This window comes from Geotrypetes seraphini, chromosome 5 (assembly GCF_902459505.1).
Source record: "Geotrypetes seraphini chromosome 5, aGeoSer1.1, whole genome shotgun sequence".
In the NCBI taxonomy this organism is placed as follows: Eukaryota; Metazoa; Chordata; class Amphibia; order Gymnophiona; family Dermophiidae; genus Geotrypetes; species Geotrypetes seraphini.
The window spans coordinates 214,809,147-214,836,174 of record NC_047088.1 but is presented as its reverse complement, the minus strand read 5'-3'; the positions used below and the strand labels follow the sequence as shown (position 1 = coordinate 214,836,174).

General features: G+C 42.4%; 1 protein-coding gene across 15 annotated transcripts in view; it reads right to left on the bottom strand.

The window, feature by feature from the left end:
* The window catches only part of BAZ2B (bromodomain adjacent to zinc finger domain 2B), a 535,524-nt gene that overhangs the window by 177,594 nt on the left and 330,902 nt on the right, over positions 1–27,028 (bottom strand). For 5 of the 15 annotated variants that reach the window (XM_033946164.1, XM_033946160.1, XM_033946161.1 and 2 more), the window contains 4 exons: positions 26,927–26,992; positions 18,713–18,757; positions 18,363–18,395; positions 17,160–17,225 (listed from right to left, as the gene is read on the bottom strand). In XM_033946164.1, coding sequence (XP_033802055.1) covers positions 17,160–17,225; positions 18,363–18,395; positions 18,713–18,757; positions 26,927–26,992 — 210 coding nt within the window. The remainder of the gene's footprint in view (positions 1–17,159; positions 17,226–18,362; positions 18,396–18,712; positions 18,758–26,926; positions 26,993–27,028) is intronic. The other 10 variants (XM_033946162.1, XM_033946163.1, XM_033946172.1 and 7 more) reach the window with 5 other exon arrangements.

Below are 27,028 nucleotides of genomic sequence, written 5' to 3'. Positions count from 1 at the left end.
ACACTTGAAGAGACAATGAGAATAAACGAAAAATTTTTATTACAAAAAGTAACAGAGTTATGTGAGCAATGGAATCCTTTACATTTGTCATGGTGGGGAAGAGTTCAAACTGTTAAAATGATGATTTTGCCTGTAGTTTGCTATCAATTGGGAATGATACCAGTGTTTTTTCAGGGGTCTTTTTATAAAAAATTAAATAGTATTCTGGTTAAATTTATTTGGCTGGGTAAAATTGCAAGAGTGGCTCTAGTGTCTTTGCAAAGACCAATTGAGGAGGGTGGGGTAAATTTTCCCAATTTTTATAGGTATCATCAGGCCTATATCATGCGCCAAGGTATGTATTGGGTCCTCCCAGAGCTTTTGGAACAATTACCAGAGTGGTTAAGGGTGGAGAGATCACTTATTTTTCCACTTAGGCTTGATCTTCTGCTTGGTATAAAAGTGCCTAGAATACGTAAAGACAATAGAGTATTAATGGATACTTGGAAAACATTAAGATTTGTAGATAAATTAACTAGTGATTCTATTTTAAAATCGAAACAGCAGACTATTTGGGTAAACTCCAAGATACAAATAGGCGGGTTTAAGATTGTCTGGAAGGATTGGATTAAAGCAGGTATAAGATCCTTAACGGAAGTAATTGATAATGGTAAGCTGCTTGATTTTTCACAATTGCAACATAAATATGGTCTGAATAAAAAACAAAGTTATAAGTGGTTGCAATTGAAGCAGGCTATTCAGGTGGGGTTCCCTGAATGGAAATCTTTAAATGATCATTACAGCTTAGAATTCTTATGTTTCCAGGCAGATTTTCTGGGACACCAGGCCGCAAAGTGGTATAAAATGATATCTAATTATTTGAATAAGAAACCAAAAAATGGATTAAGAGATATTTGGAGCATTGAGATTAAGCATCAAATTAATGCATCTCAATGGCCACGTATTTGGTCTTGGAGAATTAAAGGTACGATGTCGGCATCTATTAGGCAAACATGGTTCTTTTTGTTGCATAGAGCATTCTGGACCCCTACTAAATTACAAAAATTAGATTGCTCTAAGTCTAATAGATGCTGGCATTGTAAAATTGAAATTGGAACTTTAGACCATCTTTTATTTTATTGTCCATGTATTCAGGCATTTTGGATATCAATATGGGATCAAGTTAATATATTGATGGAAAATCATGTAGCATTATCCTACGACACAGTGATTTTTGGAATGTGTATGAGGGCCAAAAGTCAAATATCTGCAGCAAACAACAAATTATTGATGATTCTTACTGGAGTGGGAATTCAACAAATAACGACTAATTGGAAAGACTGTTCTAGATTGAATTGTAGTTTTTGGTGGAACTCAGTTTGTCATTTATATAAGATGGAAAGATTTCTTGCCGTACAGAGGGGATATTTTAAAAGGTTTAAGGAGGTGTGGAGGCCATTAATTGAATATTGTAATGATTAAGGGTTATTCTTTTTCCTTAGGGGATAATTTGTAAAAATGGGGGGGAGGGAGAGTCTAAATATGTATATGTTTGGATAAAATATTTTGTTGATAGGGGAGGGGATGGGAGGTGGGTGGAGGGAATTAAAACATGTGTAATAATATTGCTTAAGAATGTCAAGTGAATGATGTGAATTACTTGTAATAATATTGTACACTTGTTGAAAGAAATAAAAAGGAATAAAGATGAAAAAAAAAAAAAAATCTATCTGTTTCTACTGCAACTGCCCCTGCTGCCGTCAAACATGCGGTGGTTAAGCCGCTTCTCAAAAAAACCCTTGCTGAACCCCAACTATTGTCCTGTCTCACTTCTTCTGTTCCTATCCAAGATACTCTAGCGTGCTGTTCTCTGTCGCTGCCTGGACTTCCTTTCAACTCAACAGATTCTCGATGCTCTACAATTTGGCCTTCGCCCCCAACATTCCACAGAGACTGCCCTCCCTAAAGTCTGCAGTGATTTGTTCATGGCTAGATCTAAGGGTCTTTACTCGATTCTCATCCTTCTTGACCTGTATGCTTTGATACTATTACAGTTTACTCCTTGATTCGCTGTCCTCGCTTGGATTCCAAGAATCTGTCCTCTCCTGGTTTGCCTCCTACCTCTCCCAACGCACCTTTAGTGTATGCATTGGTAAGTTCTCTTCGGCTGCTACCCTGCTAGCAGTTGGCGTACCCCAGGGTTCTGTCTTAGGACTTCTCTCTCTCTCTACACCTCTTCCCTCGGTACTCTGATCTCCTCCCATGGCTAACAGCATCACTTATATGCTGATGACTCCCAGATCTACCTCTCTACACCTGAAATTTCACCTAAAGTCCAAGAAAATGTCTCTGTCTGTTTGGCTGACATTGTTGCCTGGATGTCCTGCCGTCATGTGAAACTAAATATGTCAAAGACTGAGCTGATCCTCTTTTCTCCTAAACTCTCTGCTCCTCCCCCTCCTTTCACCATTTCGGTAAATAATACTGTCATTGCTTCAGTCTTCTCTGCTCACAACCTTGGAGTAGTCTTTGATTCCCATCTCTCATTTTCTACATACATCCAGGAAACTGCTAAGACCTGTCTCTTCTATCTCTTCAATATCACCAAAATTTGCCCCTTCTTCTCTGAGCACACTATTTGGACCCTTGTCCATGCTCTCGTAACTTCATGCTTAGATTACAGCAATCAACTAACTGGTCTCCCGCAGTGTCACCTCTCCTTGCAATCTGTGCAAAACTCTGCTGCATGACTCATCTTCTACCAACCTCGCTATGTTCATGTCACCTCTCTCCTTAAGTCACTTCACTGGCTCCCTATCCGCCATCACATACTGTTCAAGCTCCTATTGCTGACCTACAAATGTGTTTATTCTGCTGCCCCTCAATATCTCTCCTCTCTTCCCGCTCCTTATACACCTCCCAGAGAATTCTGTTCCTTTGATAAGCTGCTCTTAGCTTTACCGTTCTTCTCCACTGCCAATTCCAGACTTCGTTCCTTTCATCTGGCTGCCCCCTATGCCTGAGTTTATCCATCAAGCCCCTTCCCTTGTTTAAAAGCAGACTGAAAACCCACCTTTTTGATATAGCCTTCAATCCTTAACCCTACTCTTCTGCCCTCCAACCCAGCCACCTGTTTGTCTGTCTTGACTGTTTAGATCGTAAGCTCTTTCGAGCAGGGACTATTTTCTTCTTTGTGACTCTATACAGTACTGCGTACGTCTAGTAGCACTATAGAAATAATTAATAGTAGTAGAACAATCAAACAGCGAAATAAGCATGCCAGACAGAAATATTTATGGAGCTCAAGAATTACCCCAATGTGTTTGTGACAGGATGAAGTCCCTGTCACGAGCCAGCAGAGGGAGCCTGAGTAGTTGTGTGTGGAACTCATTTATATAAAGATCTTGCAAAGGTTGCTGAAAAGGAGAGTTCTAGAGCAGTGAGCTGAGAATAGTAGAAGCTCCTTTGGGAGCCAGGTGATCCTCAAGGGGAGGAATGCTGGATTTGGCCTAACACTGGATAAGATTGTTAGATTGGCCTGTCCAGTAGAGCTTGGGGTCCAATGGGGACTCAAGCTTGACAACCATCAGGGGGGGGGGGTTGTTGGAGTTGTATGAGAGAAAAGGAGAGCGAGTGGCTGGAAGACTGGGAGAGTTCTCAGTGTGTAAGTCTAGAAAAAGACATTTGAGCAACTGGAAGTGGGTCTGGAAGGAGTAGTAGCCGGAGGACACGGTAGAGCTTGGATACCAGGAAGTACTCAAGTTTGACAACTGGCGTAAAAAATGACATGGGGACAAATTTTTACCCGTCCCTGCAGGACCTCATTTTCCCATCCTGTCCCTGTGAGTTCTTTTCCTGTCCCTGCCTGAACTTGTTGGTGAGCTTATCATAGAAGCACTCTTCTCACATCCTACCTTTTCAGAATCTGGTCCTTCTTCTTAGAACCTGTGGACTGGAATGCTAGCAATCTGATGTTTTGATTGACATGGAAAGCCTAAACAACCTTCAGCAAAAAGGATGAACAGTACGCAAAGACGTTCTTCAGGCACCAATCCTTCCGACTTCTGTGCAAAAGAAAACACTGAAGGGGGCAGCAGAGCTTTCTAGTGAAGAAGCTGGTGTGAATTCCTTATGCATGACTCATGAGCATGGGGATATTACCCGTCCATCCAGAATGGCACACCTATTGGACTAGAAAGTTTTATATAAAAAGGTTTCTCATTTTTGTATTCTACTTTTGTATCCCTCACTGCTCTGGTTTTCTTGGAGGATTTGTGAGGGTGTTTCGTTCTTCTGTTTTTGTGCTCATAAATCTAGCAAGGCAGGAGTGGACATGTGGCCTATGTACTGACCCCCTTCTGCTTCACCTCAGCTTGGACCCTCCTCCAGCTAAGGTCAGTGATGAAGGTACAGGAAGCTGGCTCATATTTTCAGGTTCTAAATCTGCACAGAAATAGAGATAGAGAAGGCTGTGAATGTTAATGTATTTCCTTAGGCCTTAATTCCATCTTGCAGATGTACCACAGAACCATGTGAATGTGTGACAAGCTTTCCTTTGTGGACATATATAGGTGTTGGGTACCCTGCTAATGCTTTGGAGGAGTTCCTTGGCATATCAGGAAGCATAATGTCCCAGATAAACCTAACCTTGTCCCATGAGACCATTTGCTCTACTATGGAAACTTGCTCCCCACAACTAGTACACTGTTACTTGCTATTTTAGAGTGTTGCAATCTTGTGTTGACCACAGCTTAGGCCAACAAGATAGCATGGGCAGAATATGTCCATCTGGCAAGTGTGGGCATATGTAGGACGTAGGTCCCCTGTTGGGTCCTTCATGGAGCAGAATCATGTCCCCATATTAACATAGAAAATGATGGCAGATTAAGACTGTTTATGGCCTATCCAGACTAACCATCCAAACTATCTATTATCCCTTAGAGATCCTATGTGCTTGTTCCATACTTTCTTGAATTACATTCACTATTCATTCCTTCTGGTTATTCACTGTGCCATCCTTCATGATCATTTTCCAGCATGCACTCCCATGTGGGCACTTACCTCTTGGGGGATGGGGGGAAGGAGCACTCCTACTGAAGGGCCTGGAAAGGTATAACTAGGCCCTGGTGGTGACCTCATATCGCACTTCTTGCCCAGTAGTGGGAAGAGACAGACCTCGCAAAGACACCATTAAATGGGCATCGGGAGTGTGCAAGCTCTCCAAAATTTGGTTTTCAGGGCCATGGAGTCATTCTGCCAGTGTTCCTGTGTCTGTTATGTTAGCGTAGAAAGCATAAAAGTATATGCTTGCCTTGTTTTGGCAGATGGCATGAACCTGAGGAGACATGTAAATATGTAGCTCTTTCCATACACTTTATAAGATGCAGGCACACTTTTAGTCGGCCCTTTTCTCACACGCTTTTGCCTACTGGACCTATATAAAATTATTCTTGTTGAAGGAAGGATCATTTTATAAAGCTTTATTCATGGGTAAATTCTGTTTTACATATGGAAAAGGTCTTTTATTAAATTACACAACAGCATATGTGCACAAAAAGTACAAGCACATAATGAGGGTAATGCTATGCTTATGTGTGCACATACACACATAAATACCAATTCTGCCTAAGCATTTTACTGGAAGATATAAATAGAGATAGAGTCTGGATAGAGCATGGGCAGGACTATGTTACATTTGTATCTCCAGCATTTAGGTATGCATGCTTACTCCAGCTCTACTCACCAAAATGACCAGAAACTAATAGTTACAAATATAATAAACATTTTTTTTTGTTGTTAATGAGATGCCCTCAGATAAAAAAAAACCAAAACTCACCTAAATATGTAGCAATATAATGCTGCTTTAGAAGGTGAAAGGATTTTTCTCATTCATCAGTATGATCTCATTTCCACTTATTGCATTTTTTTAGTGTTTGAAAACAAAAATTCACAAGAAACAGTTTCTTCCAATAAAGCCAACAATAATTTATTCAAATAAACTTTAAATGTGCAACAAACACAAGGAAATTTCAAAGCTGTGAAAAATACATTAAAGTCAGTACTTATCTGAGCTGTGTATAGGCTCTGAATGTAAAAAAATACAACTTTTGGTGGAATTTGCAACACAAAAAGGATATATTGATAAGTTTAAGAAGATTTGGGGACCATTAACAGATTTTTGTAATGATTGATATAATTTTTCCCATAATAAGATACTTGAGGGGGGGGGTAGGCTTATTCTCTTTATCATAAATTATCATAATAGTTGTTATATTGTGTGCAGCTAACAAAATAAGGGGAGGGAAAGGGATTCATAATTGAATAATAGTTGATAAAATTATTAAATTTTATATTATGTCTAAAATTATAGTAAGGATTATATAAGATATGTTGTATGTACAATATGTTATGGAGATATCAAGTGTATACGTAAGGTAATTGTATGAATCTTTATGACACACTTGTTGTTATATGAAAAAAAATCAATAAAAAATGTTAAATCTGAAAAAAAAAAAAAAATACTGTGGGTTTCGTTATCAGAAACTGCTTCAGGGGCTTAGTTAAAGAATGTCCATCATAAAGATTTCAAGATTTCTTTATGACGGATATTCTTTACCTAAGCCCCTGAAGCAGTTTCTAGTAACAAAACCCAAAGTTTTTGTTACATTCAGAGCCTACACACAGCTAAGTAATGACATTGATGTATTTTTCACAGCTTTGAAATTTTCCTGTTTGTTGAACATTTAGGGCCGGATTCTGTATAGAGCGCCCAGTTTCAGAAGCCACCTAAGCAGCTTTAGAGAATAGCATACAAGCATCCTATATAGAATCGCCCTAAGCCACCTAACCACCACTCTAACTGGCGCCGGTTAGAGAATCACGTTGCCGCTGAGCTGATCGCGGCAAAGGAATCTCCCTGCCACAATCAGTTTAGTGGCCACGGATGCCCAGTCCCTCCTGCCGATCCCCCACCACAAACCCCCCACCAGACTCCAAAATACCTTATATTAGGTTGGCTGGCCGGATGCTTCCTTTGTCCGTCCGGCCTGCCTTCACTGAATGGTGGGCCTGCCTCTTCTAGGTGCATCATGTGATGCACCGAGGAGGGACCTAAGGCCCTGATTGGCCCATGCGCTTAAGGCCCCACCCATAGAAGGGGCCTTAGGTACCTGGGCCAACCAGAATCTTAGGCTTGTCTCCTAGTGCATTCTGGTTTGCGCTGGGAGTGACCTAAGATTCTGATTGGCCAGATCCCTTAGGCTACCCCCCCATGGGATTCCAGCAGGAGGGAATAGGTATCCCTCCTGCCGATGTTCTTGGGGGGGGGGGGTCCTTCAGGAGGGATTGAGCACATGCTTCCGATCTCTTTCAGGATACTTTTCAAATATAGTCTTCTCCCTTTTCAGATTCTGGACTCTGGTCTTCCTCTATTCTTATTTTTTCATTTGATTCCCTATTCACCCAGGAGAGAGCTGCGTTTCTCAAATCAATCCTTACTGTCTATTCCATCCTTTAGGCAGCTGTTTTTGGATATTTACAGAGAGACTCTAGTTTCTCTGTAATGGCTTTCAACTCTCAGGAACTCCCTCCCGTTATATCTGTGAACAGGAAAATCCCTGAAGTCATTTAAGTCTCACTTAAAGGCTTATTATTTCAAAATGGCATTTGAACCTAGTTCTTAATAGTTTGTCACTTCACAAGTTTTACCATGAGTTGAGACTAGGGAGCCTTTATCTCTGCAATATTTTCACATAATTCTGACTAGGTAGTTAATTACCTTGTAACTTTTTCATATTACTTGTGATCAGGTAGTTACTATCTTATGCTTATCTTTATTTTTCCTTATTCTTTCTGTATCCTACCCTCTTGTTCCTATCCTGCTTGTTTTTTTCCCTTAAGATATTGTAAACCTTTCCTGTCCTTTTGTGTCTAGTTTGGTTAATTTATTCATGTATTTTCCCCCTTATGTTTTTATTTTAAATATTGCCCACTGTTTTTATTTATTAATAATAATAATAACTTTATTTTTCTACTAGTCGTTAAGCCCGTTACATTAACGGGTTCTAGAATATATGTGTGTCTGTCTGTCTGTGTTTCTTTATCTCTCTCTCCTTGGCCGCTGTCTGTGTCCTTCTGTCTCCCCCCCCCCCCCCGAGCAAAGCTGTCTGCCCCCCAGCACACGCCTCTCGCCAAAGCCCCCTTTCCCTCTCCCTAACTGTCTCTCCATGGCCCTCTTCTGTCTTCCCCCCCAGAGCAAAGCTGTCTGCCCCAGCACACCCCTACCCCCAAAGCAGCCCCCTTTCCCTCTCCCTAACTTTCTCTCCATGGCCCTCTTCTGTCTTCCCCCAGAGCAAAGCTGTCTGTTCCCACCCAAAGCAGCCCCCTTTCCCTCTCCCTATCTCTCCATGGCCCCTTCTGTCTCCCCCAGCATACCCCTCCCCCAAAACAGCCCCCTTTCCCTCTCCCTGTCCCCTTCTGTCTTCCCCCAGTGCAAAACTGTCTGTCCCCAGAACACCTCCCCCCAAAGCAGCCCCCTTTCCCTATCTCTCCATGGCCCCTTCTGTGTCCCCCCAGCACACCCCTCCCCCAAAGCAGCCCCCTTTCCCTTTCCCTGTCTCTCCATGGACCCTTCTGTGTTCCCCCCCAGAGCAAAACTGTCTGTCCCCAGCACACCTCCCCTCCAAAGCAGCCCCCTTTCCCTCTCCCTATCTCTCCATGGCCCCTTCTGTCTCCCCCCCAGCACACCCCTCCCCCCAAAGCAGCCTCCTTTCGCTCTCCCTCTGGCCCCCTGTATGGATTCCCCTGCTTACCCTCCCTGCATCCCGGCGTCTTCTGGCCTGCTCCAGGCCGTGATCGTGGTGGCCGGCCCCAGCGAACCTCACAGGCCGCTCCCCAACCCGGAAGCATGCTCCCTCCCGACGCGATCCCGTGCGTCAGAGGGAATGTGCCACTGAGGCCGGAAAGCGACCCGCGAGGCCCGCCAAAGCCGGCCATGATCACAGGCTGCCCCGAAGAGAAGGATCAGCGGCAGCAGCAACGGTGAGCGAGGGCGGGAGGTGAGGTGCTTGCTTCCGGTTTGTGAGGAGCTTGCTTCGGGTTGGTGAGAGAGGAGGGGACTGGCCAGAGTGATCCCTGGCCGCGTTGTAAAATGGAACGCGGCCACGGATCAGAAAACACGGCCCCAGGGATCACGATTTTTCAAGAGCGCATGCGCACTCTAGGGTTTTATTATATAGGATACCACCATAGTCAAGCGCCTTCTAGGCGGTTCACATTGAAAGAAGACTGGACAGTCAGTGAATAACAAGAAGCCTAAAATAGAAAAGTTACATACTAATTTAAGTTCCATGGGTAAAGAATACATGAAAATTGGAGCTTCCTGAGAGATTGTAATAGCGTTTACAGAGGGGATTGCCCATTTTTTTTTAAAATTAATTGTACACCGCTTTGATTTGACTTTTTGTTAACAATAGCAGTATATCAAATAAAATAACTGTAACCAGAGGATATCTTTGAGGGGTGGTGGCAGGAGGAATTGGGCACTCATCCTGCTGCGGACATTCAGGGGTGGGTGGGCCATCTTCAGAGGTCCCGGCAGGAGGGACTGGGTATCCTTCCTGCTCGTCGTCTTTGTGGAGAGGGGGGGTGTCGGGTTCCCTGCCCCGGATGCTAAACTGATCACGGCAGGAAGATTCCCTTGCTGTGATCAGTTCAGCGGCCACCTCTACTTGAAATGTAGGCCAGCATTTTGCTGGCCTACATTTCAGGTGGCTACTGCGGGCCAAGGGAGGGGCCCAGGGCTGCCTAAGGTCGCATAAGGCCACTTCCGGGTGATATCACGCCCACGTCTCGAGTTATGCAAGCTTAGGCGGCGCTACCACCTCCCTAGACTCACAGAGACGCCTAAAATGTAGGCAGCCTGCCTCGGATATATATTTTTTTAAACATGTCTCTCGATCGTCTGATAGACAGCGGTAGACCACCTAAAATTGGGATGCCATTAATAGAATTTGTCCTTTAAAATTTATTTGAATAAATTATTTTTGGCTTTATCTTGTTCCTGGTGAATTTTTGTTTTCAAACACTAAAAAAATGCCATAAGTGGCAATGAGAGCATACTGATGAATGAGAAAAATTCTTTCACCTTCTAAAGCAGTGTTCTTCAACCTTTTTACACCTGTGGACCGGCGGAAATAAAATAATTATTTCGTGGACCGGCAAACTACTAAGACTGAAATTTTTTTTTAAAAACCATCGCCGCCCCGTCCCCGCGAGCCCGGTCCCATCCGCACAAGCCTCAAATAGTTATGATTTTATATTGTACATATTTTATTAAAGTATAAAAAGAAACAATATTCTATACAATTGTCATTTTATAAATACAAATAATACAGGGCAAAGATCAACAAAACCCCTGTTTCCCCTCCCCTTCACATATATCCCCTCTACTATCAAGAAAACTGAATAAGCCAAATTTCTCTAATCTTTCGCTGTATGGCAGCTCCTCCAACACCTTAACCATCTTAGTCGCTCTTCTCTGGACCCTTTCGAGTAGTACCGTGTCCTCCTTCATGTACGGTGACCAGTGCTGGACGCAGTACTCCAGGTGAGGGCGTACAGCGTCATGATAACCTTCTCTGTCTCTTCAGTCCAGCATCTGCCCCTTCCATTCACTGTCTGTCTTTCCCTGCCAACTCTCCTCCTGCCCCCCTCCCCCCTCAATTTGGTCTGGCATCCATCATCTTCCTTCTGTTCCCCTCATGGTCTGGCATTTCTGTTCTTCCCTCCCCCCTGTGGTTTTTAGCATCTCTCTCTTCTCATTTCCTCCACTCAGATCTGATATCATTCTCTGTTCTCTCTTCCCTTTTCTTCTCTGGTCTTCTCTATTTTCTGCCTCCATCTAAATTAAATTATTTCTTACTATTTAGTCCTGTTTCCCTCTTTTCACTGTGTCTACCCACAGCTTGTCACCGTTTTCCCTCACCCCTCCATTATCTTACTATTTTCTTCCCCCTTTATTTATATCCTCCTTCCATCCAGTATGTGTTCTTTCCCCACTTCCATTCAGCATCTGCTCTCCCCTCTCAACTGACATCCATCTGCCTTCTGCTCTCTCTCCCTCCTCACTTCCATCACCTGTCCCCTTCTCTCTCTCTCATCTCCTCCATTCCATCATCTGCCCCTTCTCTCTCTCCCCCCCCCCAACTTCCATCATCTGCCCCCCTTCCCCTCACCTTTGCGGGTCACTTTCTTTCCCCTGAGGGTGGCTCATGTCAGAGAGGAAGCTTTGGCCGAGCAGAACCGCTTGCAAGGAACAGTGGAACTTAATTGATGTCAATGCTGGGGTCCGTTGCCGTTTGAAGAAGAAGAAGAAAAAAAAAAGGTGGAAAAAAGGGACCTGCAAAGTTGAGAGGAAGGGAAACCTCCAGGACAGCTGCTCTTTGCCCTCCTTCAGCGGCCCAAGAGTCTTTAGGCAAACGGCAGCTCTGTATGCTTTTAACTTCGGCACAGAGCTGACTCTAAGCAGAAGTTTAGCGCGGTTTCATGAGGCAGCCTCGGGGCCTTTGCTAGGCCGGCCCACATCGCATCATCGAAGCGGGCCGGCCTAGCAAAGGCCCCGAGGCTGCCTCAAGAAACCGCGCTAAACTACTGCTTAGAGGCAGCTCTGTGCCGAAGTTAAAAGCATACAGAGCTGCCGCTGCTGGTTGGGAGGTGCGAAGACAAGGCAGGAAGCATACGCTGCAGGAGTCCCGGCGAAGGCAGAAGTCCCGGCACAGCGACGGCAACAGGAAGTTGCAAGTCAGCTGACGCCGGCACCTTTCGTTGCGGCGGGGACCCGAGTCCTTCGCGGACCGGCAAGATTTTTTTGCGGACCGACACCGGTCCGCGGACCGGCGGTTGAAGAACTGTGTTCTAAAGCATCATTATATTGCTACATGTTTAGGTGAGTTTTTTTTTTTAATCTGAGGACATCTCATTAACAACAACAAAAAATATTTTTTAAAATGTTTATTGTATTTGTAGCTATTAGCTTCTGGTCATTTTGGTGAGTAGAGCTGGAGTAAGCATGAATACCATGCAAACCTACTGTAAATGCAGGAGATACAAATGTAACTTATAGTTCTGCCCATGCTCTATCCAGTCTCCACCTCTATTTATACCTTCCAGTAAAATACATGAAATATGACATATGCAGGTATTTACAGAATAGTACTTAGGCAGAATTGGTATTTAATATTTATTTTAAAAAAATGTTTACTGTTCCCCTCCTTTACAAAGCCGCGCTAACATTTTTAGCGCCTGCCGCTGCGGTAATAGCTCCAACGCTCATAGAATTCCTATGAGCATCTGAGCTGTTACCGCCCTGGTCGGCACTAAAATCGATAGCACAGCTTTGTAAAGGAGGGGGTGCATTTGTAGCTATTGATTTCTGGTCATTTTGGTGATTTGTACTTTTTTCCGGAAATATTTTTGAATGTTTGGGGTTGGTTTTTTTTTTTTGTATTTTGGTACTCAGGCATAAGTGCTTGTGCCCAATTAGAGGCTTGTAGGTGCCTACGTTCCTTTATGGAAAAGGAGCCTATTTATGAATGAATTGTTATACAGTAGAATTGCTGTTAAAGTATGCACCTACCTCTATGTGATCTGTGTGGAGCAGGTAGAAATTTGTGCATTATTTGGGCTGGATCTGGGAGTATATTTTATAAAAGGACATAGGCATCTATGTAACTAAGATTGTTTTACTGCTGTATGTCTATGGGAAAAGAAAGCTTAATAGATCAGGCTCTTAGTGCAACACTACAGAGTGCCAGGAAGATGATAGTCTCTCCCTCATTCATTGTCAACAGCATTCTGTTGAACTCTGATAGCTGTACCTGAAGCAAATACCTTTCTACTTCAAGTATGACTATAGCATTAAGCCTGCACTTGTCATTGTATCTCTCTACTTCTTGTTCCCCTGCACCCTAATTCTTACCCAGTTTTTCTCCCTCTCTCTAATGGTATCAGTCTCTTATTCCTAAAAGAAAATGGCCATCAATCACCATTTCTTCTCCTTCTAGGAACCTGCTCAGTCAGTCACACTTCTCAGGCACATACTCAGCCAGGCATCCTTCACCCTCATTCTTACAACAGGATTTACTTACCTTTCCATTGCTGTCTATTGAGCTCTCATTAAGTTTAAGCCATGCACAAGACTTGCACCAGACAGTCCTGCAGCACATGGTTTAAACCTAATAACAAATGCGTCAGAGGGAAGGCTTCCGGATCAGCCACTGGTAGCGTGGAGGAGTGAAGGAATGCTACCAGCGGCCTGAAAAGAAAGGCTTGTTAGACACCTCACTGGCTGGGGGTGGGAGGGAAGGGAGGGAAAGAAATGCTGCATGGGCTAGGAGGGTTTGGGAAGGAAGGGAAGAGATTCTGTATGGGGCTAGGGTAGGGTCAGCAACCTGAGCCTCTTCTCCTATGGACCCCCAGACCTACTGAAGTATCTGGTTGTCAAGCGGGGGCCTTCGTGGCAGGAGCATGGTTGGGGCTGCCACAACCTTTCGTGATACTGCCGAAAAAGGTCGCAGCAGCTATTTTGGAAGGCAGCAGCGAAGAGGCAGGAGACAAAGGGCCGCGCTCCCGCCACAAAGATCCCGCTGGACCACTAGATACCTCTATAGACCCGGGGGAGGCTACCAAAATATGATGGAAGGGAGAATTGTTGGACATGGAGGTAGAGAGAAATATTGGATGCTGTGGTGGAGAGAGAAGTGTGGGAGAGATAGAAAGGGATACAAGAGGGAGAAATGTTGGACATTGTGGGGGGAATGAAGGGAGAAACGTAGCATGGTGCTGGAGAGGGGTGTTGAAGGAAAAATGTTGGGCATGGGGCTGGTGGGGAGGGGCAAAAGTTACTGCCCAAGGGAGATGAAAGAGGGAGAAATGTTGGACGTGACTGTAGAGGGGGTGAGAGAGATACACTCTGGATTCCTCTCTCTCTCTTTTCCCACTCCAAGTGAGGGAATGAGAGGGAAAGAAAGGGAGACATGTTGCACATGGGGTGAAGGAGAGAGGAAGAAATGCTGTGCAGGAGTGGGGAGGGGAAAAAGAGAGAAAATGATCCAGGAGAGAAGGGAGTGATGATGCTTTACAATAGGAGGGAGGAACCAATGGACAGCAACTGCTTGAAGAAGAATTAGCAGAAGACAGGAAAGCAGAAAAAGAGAAACTAGAACCAACTTGATGGAAAAATAAATCTTCAGACAATAAAGGTATAGCTTTGGGAAATGTATATAGCAGATGTCTTTGCATTGTGATCAACAGAAGAGGAAATGCATTTCTGGTTTTATTTCCCCAGTGTTGAAGTACTTGCTAACCCTTGCTGTGGCTGGTGAGGATCTCCAAGCACTGCTAGCTGAGGACCTCCTCCAAAGGTAGCCAGAACTTCCCTTCACCAAGCTTAACAGTCACTGAGATGCCAGCATCTGTGATCAGGGATGCTGTTGCTGCCTGCCAAGCTTGGCAAAAGGGATCTCCGGCTACCTTCAGAGGAGGCCCTCAGCTGGCATAGCTTGAGGGTCCGCATCAGCTGTAGTATTTATATTTTATATTTACATTAGAGGCTCTGGCAGAGACTCATTTACCAAGTATGTAATCTTCACAAATAATCTTCCCAAATTAAAGTGTCTTTGCTTATTTGTAAATGGACCTTTAATTCAATAGCATAATTAAACAAAATAACTACTTCTGAAGTTTATGGAGACAGGTGGGGACGGAAGAGATTACTTGTGGGGATGGGTGGGGACATATTCGATTCCAGCAAGAATAGGTGGGGACGGATCTGATTTCTAGCGGGGACCAACAGGGATGGGTTTGATTCTGGCAGGGACGGGTTTGACTTTTGTCCCCGTGCAACTCTCTAATTGGTAGCGATGGCAGCAGCAGCTCAAAGGCATGACATTCCTGTCACCAAGGTTTAGAAATCAATATTTAAACCATACAGCTAGCAATTAAACATATAAACTGAATATTCAGCACTCAATGATATGCTGCTGTTATCCTGATAATAATGATATTTAGCATCTCTATCTGGATAAGTATCTTTTCTGGATGTCCTAAGTAATCCAGAGGCAAAAAAAACCAAACAAATAAAAAAGCAAAAACAAAAAGAGGCAGCTGCACAACAAGAATAAGGAACATAGAATAGTGCACACCAGAAATAAAAACAGGGTGAGCTCGGTGTATAAAAAACATTATTAACATAAAATGATCATATGATATAGATGACATCCGACATGTTTTGCCATTGGGCTGCACTAGGGGTAACTTCTGGATATGCAGAACCATTTTTCTCCCTCAGTCTTGTGTCCTCCTCAGCGGGGTCAGCACACACCTTGGTCTTACTCTCAATATAAACATATGGTACCTGCTCTCAATTTTGTTTATGCCATGAAAGGGTGAGAAGAGTCAGAGAAAGAGAGGCATGCGCATTCACCTAGGTAAAAGTGAGAGCAGGCATTGCACATTTATACAAGTATTTATCAGGAGCAAGACGTAGCTGGGGGCTGAGCTGCCAAGGATGCAGTGACACTGAAGGAGAAAAAATAGTTCTATGTATCTAATAGGATGCAGCCTATTGGCAAAATATGCTGGGTGTTATGTGATCACCGAGTATAACTGAAGGTTGGGATTTTTTTAATAGACAGAGTTCACACTTTGCTTTTATTGTTTGTTTCTAGTGGGCACCATTTTTTGTTTTAAATAATCCAGATATTTATCCAGCCAGTGGTGTTGAATACTGCTGCTATCAGGATAATGTGTCACTGTACCCAGACTCTGTCTCTGGATTGTCCTGGCACTATCTGGATAGTGCTGGTATGTTCTGAAACTATTTTCAGCAATACTATCCACATAATGCTGCTAAAAATCATTGACTGGCCTCAATGAGCAACTCTTATCCAGAATAACTGTCTTTAAATTTGGGGCCTTTTAATTTTTAGGCCCATGGTAATCAAGTGCCTGGGATTTGTCAAATACTGGTCTAGGCCATGAGACTGAGAATGTTGTAGAATCTCGGTCATTGAAAATGGCAATAATTTACTGTAAGACTCCCAGCATACATATATGGACTCCTTATTGAAACTATACTCTGTGATCCCTGGCTATGGACAATTTCAGCATACGATGGGGAAACTCAATATAGAACCGTCTAATGTTTGGGAGGAGGGGGAGGTATATTTTTTAATATTCATATTGGTAAAATAATAGAGGAATGAAGGAGGGGAGGGTGGTAATTTTATGTATTGTAAGATAAATTAGAAAGATTGTCAAGTGATGTGTTTAATTGTATTGTTTCACTGTTCGTACACTTGATGTAAAATTGAAAATGAATAAAGAATTAAAATATATATATATATATAGAACCACTGGGCAACTAGATGATTAACATACAATCAGTTTTTCATGTAAAATATTACTCTGCTTGATTGCAATTACTGTACTTGCTATACCATAATACCATACTTATCACATACAGTATTATGCATAGCTCACACATTCAACCTCCAAATAACTCTCACCAAACTAAATTAAATTAAATTAAATCTAGGAAGTGGGTATATCATAAGGCCATTGTGAACCAGATCATAGGACCTCCTATAACTTATATGTTATTTCAAGTATGCATCCTGGGACCATAGCTTTAATAGCAACCTGGGACCATACGCCCCTCCTTCCCTTCCCTTACACTGCTCAACAACTACTCATACTCTTTTGGTTCTATATTGAGTTTTCTTATGGGGTGGGCAGGATGTTGTTTTGAAACCCTAGTTGCTAATTTTCTAATATAAAATGGGTAAAATCCATGGATATGATAATGGTGAATGAATGAAAAGTTCTAGCACCATAATTCAACAAAGGCTGGTTCTGACTGATCTGGAAGCCAAAGAAGCAGGAAAAATTTACCAGCCTCCCACAAAGTCCCCCCCCCAAAAAAAAATTGCAAGTTATATTGATTTTATTTGGGCACCTGGATCTAATTGTTGCCCTCTTAGATTTTATTCAATTAATTGTAAATTGGCTTCAGTGTTAATATTAAGGAACTTTACAAATTGACTAGCGTTATAAATAAAAAAAATTCTAATGAGAAGAAATCTAGGAATGAACTTTTTCTTTCCTTACAAATGACAACTTACTTCTGCTTTTTTACGTGCTTCCATGGCTTTCATTAGCATTACATGTTGCCTTCTCCTCTCTCTTTCCTATTAGTGTAGATAAAAATAGAGCAAGACTAAACCAGTATTAACAATTTGTTTTTGTCAACTGAAATGCCCAGCATAGCAGATTTAGCATGAAGAAGTCACAATAAATACTAGATATAAGACAAGAATGGCCAGGTCTGTGCATGTTTTAGTTAAGGTTTAGAAAGCAAATATAAGAACAATCAAAAGCAAAAAAGTAAAGCAATGAACATGAAGACAGTGTAAAAACGGAAGCATACAAGATAAATTCATGGTCAGTTACAATATGATGTTCCTTTCATAAGCTGGCAGAACATAAAGCATAATGGTTGGCTGGAACAGGTCAGTTACCTTACATCTGCTATTAGAAACCTACTGATTACTAAACGAGGAGCCAGTCAAACAAAAGGCTGCGTGTTAATAATTTGAAAGTTAAAATTTTAAAACATATGGTGGTGATGTTTTTAGAGAATTTTCTGTCTTCAAGAAATGAGTAATTCTCTTTTACAAAAACAATAGGGTATCAATTAATTAGAATACCTATTGTTTCCATTATGAAACCAGTTGAATTAAAACTAGTCATGGTTCAAACAGAGGGATGAAAACAAGATATTCCATTTTACTGATGATTGTCCCTTGATACAGTACATAAAGCCTCAAAAGCTGTACCAGAGGCTATAATGCTAACTGTAATTGAAGCCTAATCTTTGAAATGGATTGAAAAAATATGAATTTTAATAAATAATTTTCATGTTTTAAATCAAAAATATCCAATTAGATACATCAGGTATTATTAACAGCATTATTATTTAAACTGTAATCAAAACTATCTACAGGGATACAGCTTAAAATTATTCTAAAGAAGCAAACGTATATGATATTGGGAAGTGCAAATATTATGATTAATTCGGAACTGGATAATTATCAAACTTGTCTTTGACAATAGTAATGTAGATTTCTAGTCAACAGCAGTTGATATGTTTGAGACAGGCTATACTTTCTTAAGACAGACAGCAGATGTATGCAATGCACTGTGCTGTAAAGCCATGCAGCAGTATGTAATATGATAGCAGCAAGTGCTACACTTTATGCATTGCTATGACAACCATATCACAACCAAATCACGATGCGGTGTTAGATGTACAAAAATAAACATACCCATACCATATCTAGTCTATGTCTCTCCAACTCCTGGTAGAAAGAGTTGGCATAATATTACAGAACAGAAATCACATTGTAAAAAAAAATCCAAACAAACACTTTATAAGTAGTTAACCCCACTGTCAACAATGATCTCAATGTCCAAGCAAAGTAAAAAAATAATAATAATAATTAAATAAAATAAAATAAATATATATATATATATATATAAATACAAGAGAAAACCTATGTGGGAACTAAATCTATATATTTTCTTATGAATCTGAAGTTTTTCTATAGATTAACTAAAGTACAAGTTGAAAATTAATAATTATAAATGCTAAAAAAATACCAAATTATATACAGACCTGGTGTTTTAAAAGGACTGCTTGCTGTCTTCTCATTTCCTTTTCCTTAAAAGAAAAAAAATCTTGAAATAAGTTTGATAACAAACATGAGATTGTTATATTAAAACAATAAATCCTATGTAGTGAGCTATGCTGCCTATTAGGGAAGTTTAGGCTTTTACCTCAATAATCTTTCTGGTAACATGGCATATGAGTCCTAATGATTGGGTTAACTTCCCCTAACTGCGAGCTGTGTAGAAGGAATCAAACTTTTTTTTCAGCTCTGCTTCCTTTCGCAGTAGGCTGTGCAGACTCTCTTTAGTTTATACCAAAGCAGTTGATAACCACTACAATAGGAAATATAAGAAGGAGGGATATGGGGAACTTCCCTGACAATTCTGTTCTGCTCTGTAACAAGTAAAATGAACAATGTTAATCAAAACATATATAAAACAAAGTGGAATAACCAAGCCACCTTAGTGCAACCAACACTAACATTTATGAAGTCTGTATACTCTCAATTGCATTTGTAACAATAATATGGCATTGTAACCACAATACCTGACTGGCATGGGAAGATCTCAAGTTCTAGACAGATATATACTAGTCCTAGACATTATGCAGGCAAATAATTACACTGACAGGGTGGGGTGTCAGGACTTGTATGCCATGCAACCAGAAAGATTATCACTGTAAGAATCTAATCTTCCCTTCTGGTACACATGGCATACAAATCCTGATGATTGGGATATATCGAAGCAGTCCCTTGAATCTAGAGCAGTATAGATGAGTTTGCCCTTAACACTGAGGTCCCGAACGCAGCGTCCTTTTGTGCTACTATGTTCACTCGATAAAACTTTGTAAAGGTATGAAATATGGACCATGTAGCCACTCTGCAAATCTCCTCAGGCAGAATCGCATAGGCTTTCTCCAGTGAAAATGCTACACTTCTCATGGAATGTGCTGTCAAAGATATTGGTGGCTGTTTACTACAGCCAATGTACACTGAAAAAAAAAATCACCAGGCGAATCCATCTGGAAATAAATGCTTTAGACGTTGGCTTGCCCAACCTGGTTGTACTAGTTAGGACAGCATCATTGATTCACCTTAACGGACACGGGCTGATGAGGACCAGTCAGCACGGTTTTAGCAAAGGCAGATTGTGTTTGACGAACTTGCTGCACTTCTTTGAGGGAGTAAACAGACAGATAGACAAGGGCGATCCGGTCGACATTGTATATCTGGATTTTCAGAAGGCGTTCGACTACTTCGGAAAATTGCAAGCCATGGAATTGAGGGTGAAATACTCACGTGGATTAAAAACTGGCTGGAGCATAGGAAACAGAGAGTGGGGGTAAATGGACAATACTCGGACTGGAAGAGTGTCACCAGTGGGGTGCCGCAGGGCTCGGTTCTTGGACCTGTGCTCTTTAACATCTTTATAAATGATCTGGACATAGGTATGACGAGCGAGGTGATTAGATTTGCGGATGATGCGAAGTTATTCAGAGTAGTAAAGACGCAGGGGGATTGCGAAGATCTACAACGTGACATAATCAAGCTCGAGGAATGGGCATCGACATGGCAGATGAGGTTCAACATGGATAAGTGTAAAGTGATGAATGTTGGTAACAAAAATCTCATGCACGAATACAGGATGTCTGGGGCGGTACTTGGAGAGACCTCCCAGGAAAGGGACTTGGGAGTTCTGATCGACAAGTCGATGAAGCCATCCACACAATGTGCGGTGGCAGCAAAAAGGGCAAACAGAATGCTAGGAACTATAAAGAAGGGGATCACGAACAGATCAGAGAAGGTTATCATGCCGCTGTACCGGGCCATGGTACGCCCTCACCTGGAATACTGCGTCCAGCACTGGTCGCCGTACATGAAGAAGGACACGGTACTACTCGAAAGGGTCCAGAGAAGAGCAACAAAGATGGTTAAGGGGCTGGAGAAGCTGCCGTACAGTGAAAGATTAGAGAAACTGGGCCTCTTCTCCCTCGAACAGAGAAGATTGAGAGGGGACATGATAGAAACATTCAAGGTATTGAAGGGGATAGACTTAGTAGATAAGGACAGGTTGTTCACCCTTTCCAAGGTAGGGAGAACAAGAGGGCACTCTCTAAAGTTGAAAGGGGACAGATTCCGTACAAACGTAAGGAAGTTCTTCTTCACCCAGAGAGTGGTAGAAAGCTGGAACGCTCTTCCAGAGGCTGTTATAGGGGAAAACACCCTCCAAGGATTCAAGACAAAGTTAGACAAGTTTCTGCTGAACAAGAACGTGCGCTGGTAGGGCTAGTCTCAGTTAGGGTGCTGGTCTTAGACCAGAGGGCTGCTGTGTGAGCGGACTGCTGGGCATGATGGACCACTGGTCTGACTCAGCAGTGACAATTCTTATGTTCTTAAGATGATCAGAGATCCAAAAGTCATTAGTTAATTTGAGATAGCGACGGAGAATTCTCGTCACATCCAGTAACTTCAATGCTTTTGTCCTATTTCTTCAAAGCTGTGGGCTGAAAAGCAGGAGTTGGACCTCTTGATTGTTGTGAAAAGCTGAAACTACCTTTGGCAAAAAGGAAGGAACCATGCGCAGAGACACCCCAGCTTATGTAACTTTGAGGAATGGCTTTCTGCATGAAAGCGCTTGCAAATCAGACTCATCTTGAGGAGATGGCAGACACTAGAAAGACTGACTTAACTGTAAGATCCAACAGAGACGCATCTTGGAAAGGCTCATATGGAGCCTTACTAAGAACCTGTAAAACAATGTTAAGGTTCTATGACAGAAAAGTTGTCTTACCGGAAGATTCAACCTAAGTGTCCCCTTCAAGAATCTGGCTATATCTGGATAAGAAACCAGTGAACCCTTTTCCTTTCAAGCTTTAAAGCATGAAATGCTGGCTATCTGTACATTGAGAGATCCAACAGCTAGACCCTTCTTGAATCCAGCTTGCAGAAATGCCAGGACTACTGAAATTGAAGCCTCGAAGGGCTCCATATTGTCTTTAGCACAACAAAGTTGAAACATTTTCCAGGTCTTAATATAGGCCACGAAGGTGTACGGCATGCAGTGTTATGCAGGAAGGTATTATAGCACAGGTCCCAGGCAGAAGAGCTGTCAAATTCCTTCCTTGACATCTTGTGAAACCAGAGGAGTGGTGACATGTTCCTGCGGGTTGTCTTACATTGGCCATACATCTAGATGTTTTAAGACCAGGCTGTTCGAACATCGGTCCAACATAACCCATAAAAAAGAAGTTGACATTCTAACCTGCCAATGTGTTAAAGAGCAGCACAACTTTAATGATTTTGTGTGTTTTGTTTTGGAGCACATCCCTGTAATATTGCAGAGGGGGGATGTGAAATAATTATTGTACCAGCACGAACAGCGCTGGATTTTTTTTTCCTTGACAAATTATGGCCTAAGGGGCTGAATCAGTGTGTAGAATGGGTGGTGTTTTATGGATGATCGACAGCTGATTTGACGGAAGTACTCCCGGAAACAGATCTTGAGCTTCTTTTTAAGCAGTGCGTCGTTCTTGTGGCGGTGTGCACGGGAGGATGTTGGAGTTTCTAGCAATTTTTCAATCCCTGAAGAAGCTTTTTTGAAGCAAAACAAGGCACTTGTTGGATTTGGGCATGAGTTCTGGGTTTTTCATCTGGTAGCCGCCGCGGTTTTTCAACAGTCTGGCTAGGTGTTTTCTGCAGCTGTGACGGCGATCTTCAGACCATGGTTCCAAGCTAAGTAAACTTTTGGGGTTTTTTTCCCTGTGCACAGTGATGGGTGTAGTACCCATTGATAATTACATTTTGGTGGTGGTGGAGTCTTTTGCCAATGAAAAGAATTTAAGCAGCTTTGAATTATTATTGATTGCTGAATAAGTATGCAATTTGCGGCTTTTTCTCTACCTTTTTTGCATTAAATGGTTATCGTGGGACTCTGGTGAGTAACATAAAATTTTTGATTTGAGGTGTTATGTAAATGTCTCTCAAGACCAAAAAATAGTAACAGTAAAACCAAAAAATTACAAAAAATGTCTCTCACCAGCAGTGGGCTACCTTTCTAAGATCCAATATTGAAATTCAAAAACAGGTGGTGAAAAAGCACAAATCTGGCATGATAAGGGGTAGAAGGGTCTGAGGAGTCCATTATAATTGATTTTAAGCAAAATTGAGGGGTTTGAGGCAGATAGAGGCTTTTAAAATAAAATCAGGAAGACTAAGATGGCTGCCACGGCAGCTTTCTGCCACTAACACATGGCCCTGGAAAGCTACAGCAAAGTCAAAAAAATTTAGGGAAAGGGGTTTTTGGATGCGGGGGACCCTATATAGTTTGTGAAAACTAAACAGAAAATCAAGGCAGACCTAGAAAACAATCTTTGAGTGGTTCCAAACAAATGGATTAGTCAACAAGGAGAAAACAGAATTTCTGCTAATTAACAAATGGGGAGAAAATAGCCCAAGATACCAACTAACCTTGAACAGCAACACCTTAAAATTTTCCACGGAAGGGGTAAGAAACCTAGGAGTATGGCTAAACCCAAACATGGACATGACAATACAGATCCAGCACATCATAAAAAATGCATGTGGCAAACTCTACTAGGTCAGAGGACTTAAACCCTACCTCACCCACCAAACAATGTCCAACGTAATAATAACCCTGGTACTCTCAATCTTTGACTACTATAAAGTGATTCTGCTAGGTATTCCAAATTACATCATTAAGCAGATTCAAATGGTACAAAACGCAGCAGTGAGATTTCTGCTGGGAAAATCAAGGCTGACAAGTGCCACCCCACTACTGAAAGAACTATACTGTCTCCCGATCGAAAGCAGGATGAAATTCAAGATCTTATTGCTGACACACAAAATTGTTCATCTCTCAGAGCCACAATATCTAACGGACAGACTACATCACTAAACACCAGCATGCACTCAGCACTTTAGCCAAAACTTCCTGCTGGAAATACCCTCCTTTAGAGACATCAAATACAAAAGTGTCAGGAAAAGAATGTTCTCAGTGATGGTGGTGGAATGCCCTTCCTAAGGAACTAAAACTAGAAAAGGTCACCGGAAAGTTCAAGAAAGGGATGAAGACCATCTTCTTCACAGAATACTATAGCCAATAATGCAACAAAGAGGAGATAGTTGGCTAGTCTCCACTAGGGACATCTATAGGATAAACACTGTAGAGACAGGAGATAAAATAATCATAGCACAGATAACCAGATTTATCAGGAAGTTAGTACTTCCAAGATGAACACAGATCATGATACAGACATTAAGCATGATACAGACACTAAGCAAATTGAAATAGGAGTAGTATGAACACAGTACATGATACTAAATATGGATGTATATCCGCTATAATAAAACCCTTAGCGCGTATGCGCACTTCAATCTCCGTGTTCTTTGCCTCTGTGGCAGCGTGCCGCGCATGCGCAGTGCCTGTCTCAGCTGATTTCCTGCCCTGATCTCCGACACCAGCTGACTTCCTGCCTTCTGACTATGCTGCCGCTGCCGGAACACCTCTTCTTTTCACCCGTGGACCAGCAGCGGCAGCAGCCACGGTTTCATCAAGCAGCCGTGAGGCATTTGCTAGGCCGGCCCACTTTGATAATGCGAGGTGGGCCGGCCTAGCAAAAGCCCCGAGGCTACCTGGGCTAGCGGATGCTGGACAGGTGGAGCAGGGAAGGGAGAAGGGCTACTGCTGGACAGGGGGAGCAGAGAAGAGATGCTGATGGACACGGGGGAGGTAAAAGGAAGGGAGAAGGACTACTGCTGGACAGGGGGAGCAGGGAAGGGATGCTGATGGACACGGGGGAGGTAAAAGGAAGGGAGAAGGACTACTGCTGGACAGGGGGAGCAGGGAAGGGGTGCTGCTGGACGGGGGGCGCAGGGAAGGGGTACTGCTGGACAGGGGGGAGGTAAAAGGAAGGGAGAAGGGCTACTGCTGGACAGGGGGAGCAGGGAAGGGGTGCTGCTGGACAGGGGAAGGTAAAAGGAAGGGAGAAGGGCTACTGCTGGACAGGGGGAGCAGGAAGCAAAGAAAGAAAGAGAAAGAAAGAAAGGCCTCAGCGCCCCATTGTGCTAAAAGTTTACACATCTATTCTAGCACCCGTTAATATAACGGGCTTAAACACTAGTATGTATATATTTTTACATGTGTATAAGAAGGTATAATTTGAATAAATATATGATGTATTTTATATAGGTATGTACAAGTATTTATAAGCAGGTAGACTGATTATATAGTACAAGAGGAAATAAGAAAGAGGATTGATATGGTTTAAAAGGGCTTTACTGAGAATCAACTCAGAAAATGCTAACTCTGTATTGTACCACCTTTACAAAAGCACAAGTATTGATTAAGGTTCAATAATGTATTGATTATGGTTTATTATTGTCTGTACTGAAACCATCCCAGGAAACACAAACTCTGTATTGTAACACCTTTACAGAAGCTTATGTATTGTAACACTAAACCGCTCTGAATTGACTTCCCCAGTATAGAAGCTTTCAATAAGCAATATCTAGCCCCAGAAACCACCAAAACTGCAATCCTGATACCCCTAATTTTCTCATTGGCTCTAATAGCCTTTATTCAATGTGCTGTGCTGCATTGGTACTTTTGCTTGCTTCAGCTCACACTGCAGCTGGATATTGAAGAAGACCATTGCCTCAAACAAGTATATCCCCAGTCCAGGATGCTATGATCTTTGGGCTGTGAGTCAGGCTGAAGCTGGACTGAGACCTCAGACCCCCATGGACCTATGCATGGAACGGGAGGAAAACACAACCGGCACCAGTCAAAGCCCTCCTGGATAGGGTTACCAGATGTCCGGATTTATCCAGACATGTCCACTTTCTAGAGGACATGACCAGGCGTTGGGATGGTTTTTCAAAACCTGACACTTTGTCCGGGTTTTGAAAAGCTTTCACCTCGGGACCACATTGGGACGGCATCTGCACATACACAGATTCAACACGGTGACATCACGCACATGTACACATGTCATCGCATTGCATGTGCGCATAAGAACATAAGAATAGTCTTACTGGGTCATACCAATGGTCCATCAAGCCCAGTAGCCCGTTCTCACAGTGGCCAATCCAGATCAATAGTACCTGACCAAAACCCAAGATGTAGCAATATTCCATGCTACCGGATCCAGGGCAAGCAGTGGCTTCCCCCATGTCTTTCTCAATAACAGACTATGGACTTTTCCTCCAGGAACTTCTCCAAACCATTCTTAAAACGCTATACGCTCTTACCACATTCTCTGGCAGCGCATTCCAGAGCTTAACTATTCTCTAAGTGAAAAAAAATGTCCTCCTATTGGTTTTAAAAGTATTTCCTTGTAACTTCATCGAGTGTCCCCTAGTCTTTGTAATTTTTGACAGAGTGAAAAATCGATCCACTTGTACCCGTTCTACTCCACTCAGGATTTTGTAGACTTCAATCATATCTCCCCTCAGCCGTCTCTTTTCCAAGCTGAAGAGCCCTAACTGTTTTATTCTTTCCTCATACGAAAGGCGTTCCATCCCCTTTACCATCTTGGTCGCAGATGCCCTCCCGACATGGTCCCGATGACGAGAACAGGTTGAGGGGGCAGGGCTATGGGTCTGGATTTTACAGGGGCATGGTATTAGTGCATGTTGGTTAGACAGGTTCCTTGAAAGGGTTGCCCTTTTAGATGCAGACTACCACTCAGAGGGTCAGCATCTTCTCCCAGGCAGAGCTACCCCAGGGCTACTGAGGACCTACTGAACGATAGCCTCAAAATTCAGATAAAAACCCCAAATAACAAAACTTTTCATAGCAGATCAGAAAGATACCTTCCAGCTTGCATTCAGAAGGAAAAAAACTAAAGAGATGCAGTGCTGTCTGCTAAGGAAGGAGGCAGAGCTAAAGAAAAAGTGTATGATTCCTTCTGCACAGCTCGCTGGTAGGGAAAGTTAACCCAATCATCAGGACTCATATACCATGTGCACCAGATGTTATTATAAATAAAGCACAGACTGAAGCTAGAGTATACACAGTCATATCTGAAAGAGAAGTGGTATTTATCAGGCTGCTTAAAAGAAGCAGCAGAGTGATTTAATCTTAATTTTAAACAGTATTTCACATATATCAGTAGAATTCTAACATACTTTTTTTCCATAATACATGCCATATGAGAAATGATGGTTTTAGAATCAAAACTCTACAGCTCATCTAAACTAACCTTTATTCGTTTTTCGGCCTCCAATAATTTGGCATTTGCTGCTTCTTCTTTCTTTTTCTTTTTAGCCTGTGCATGCAAAACAGGTCTCAACATCATGCAAAA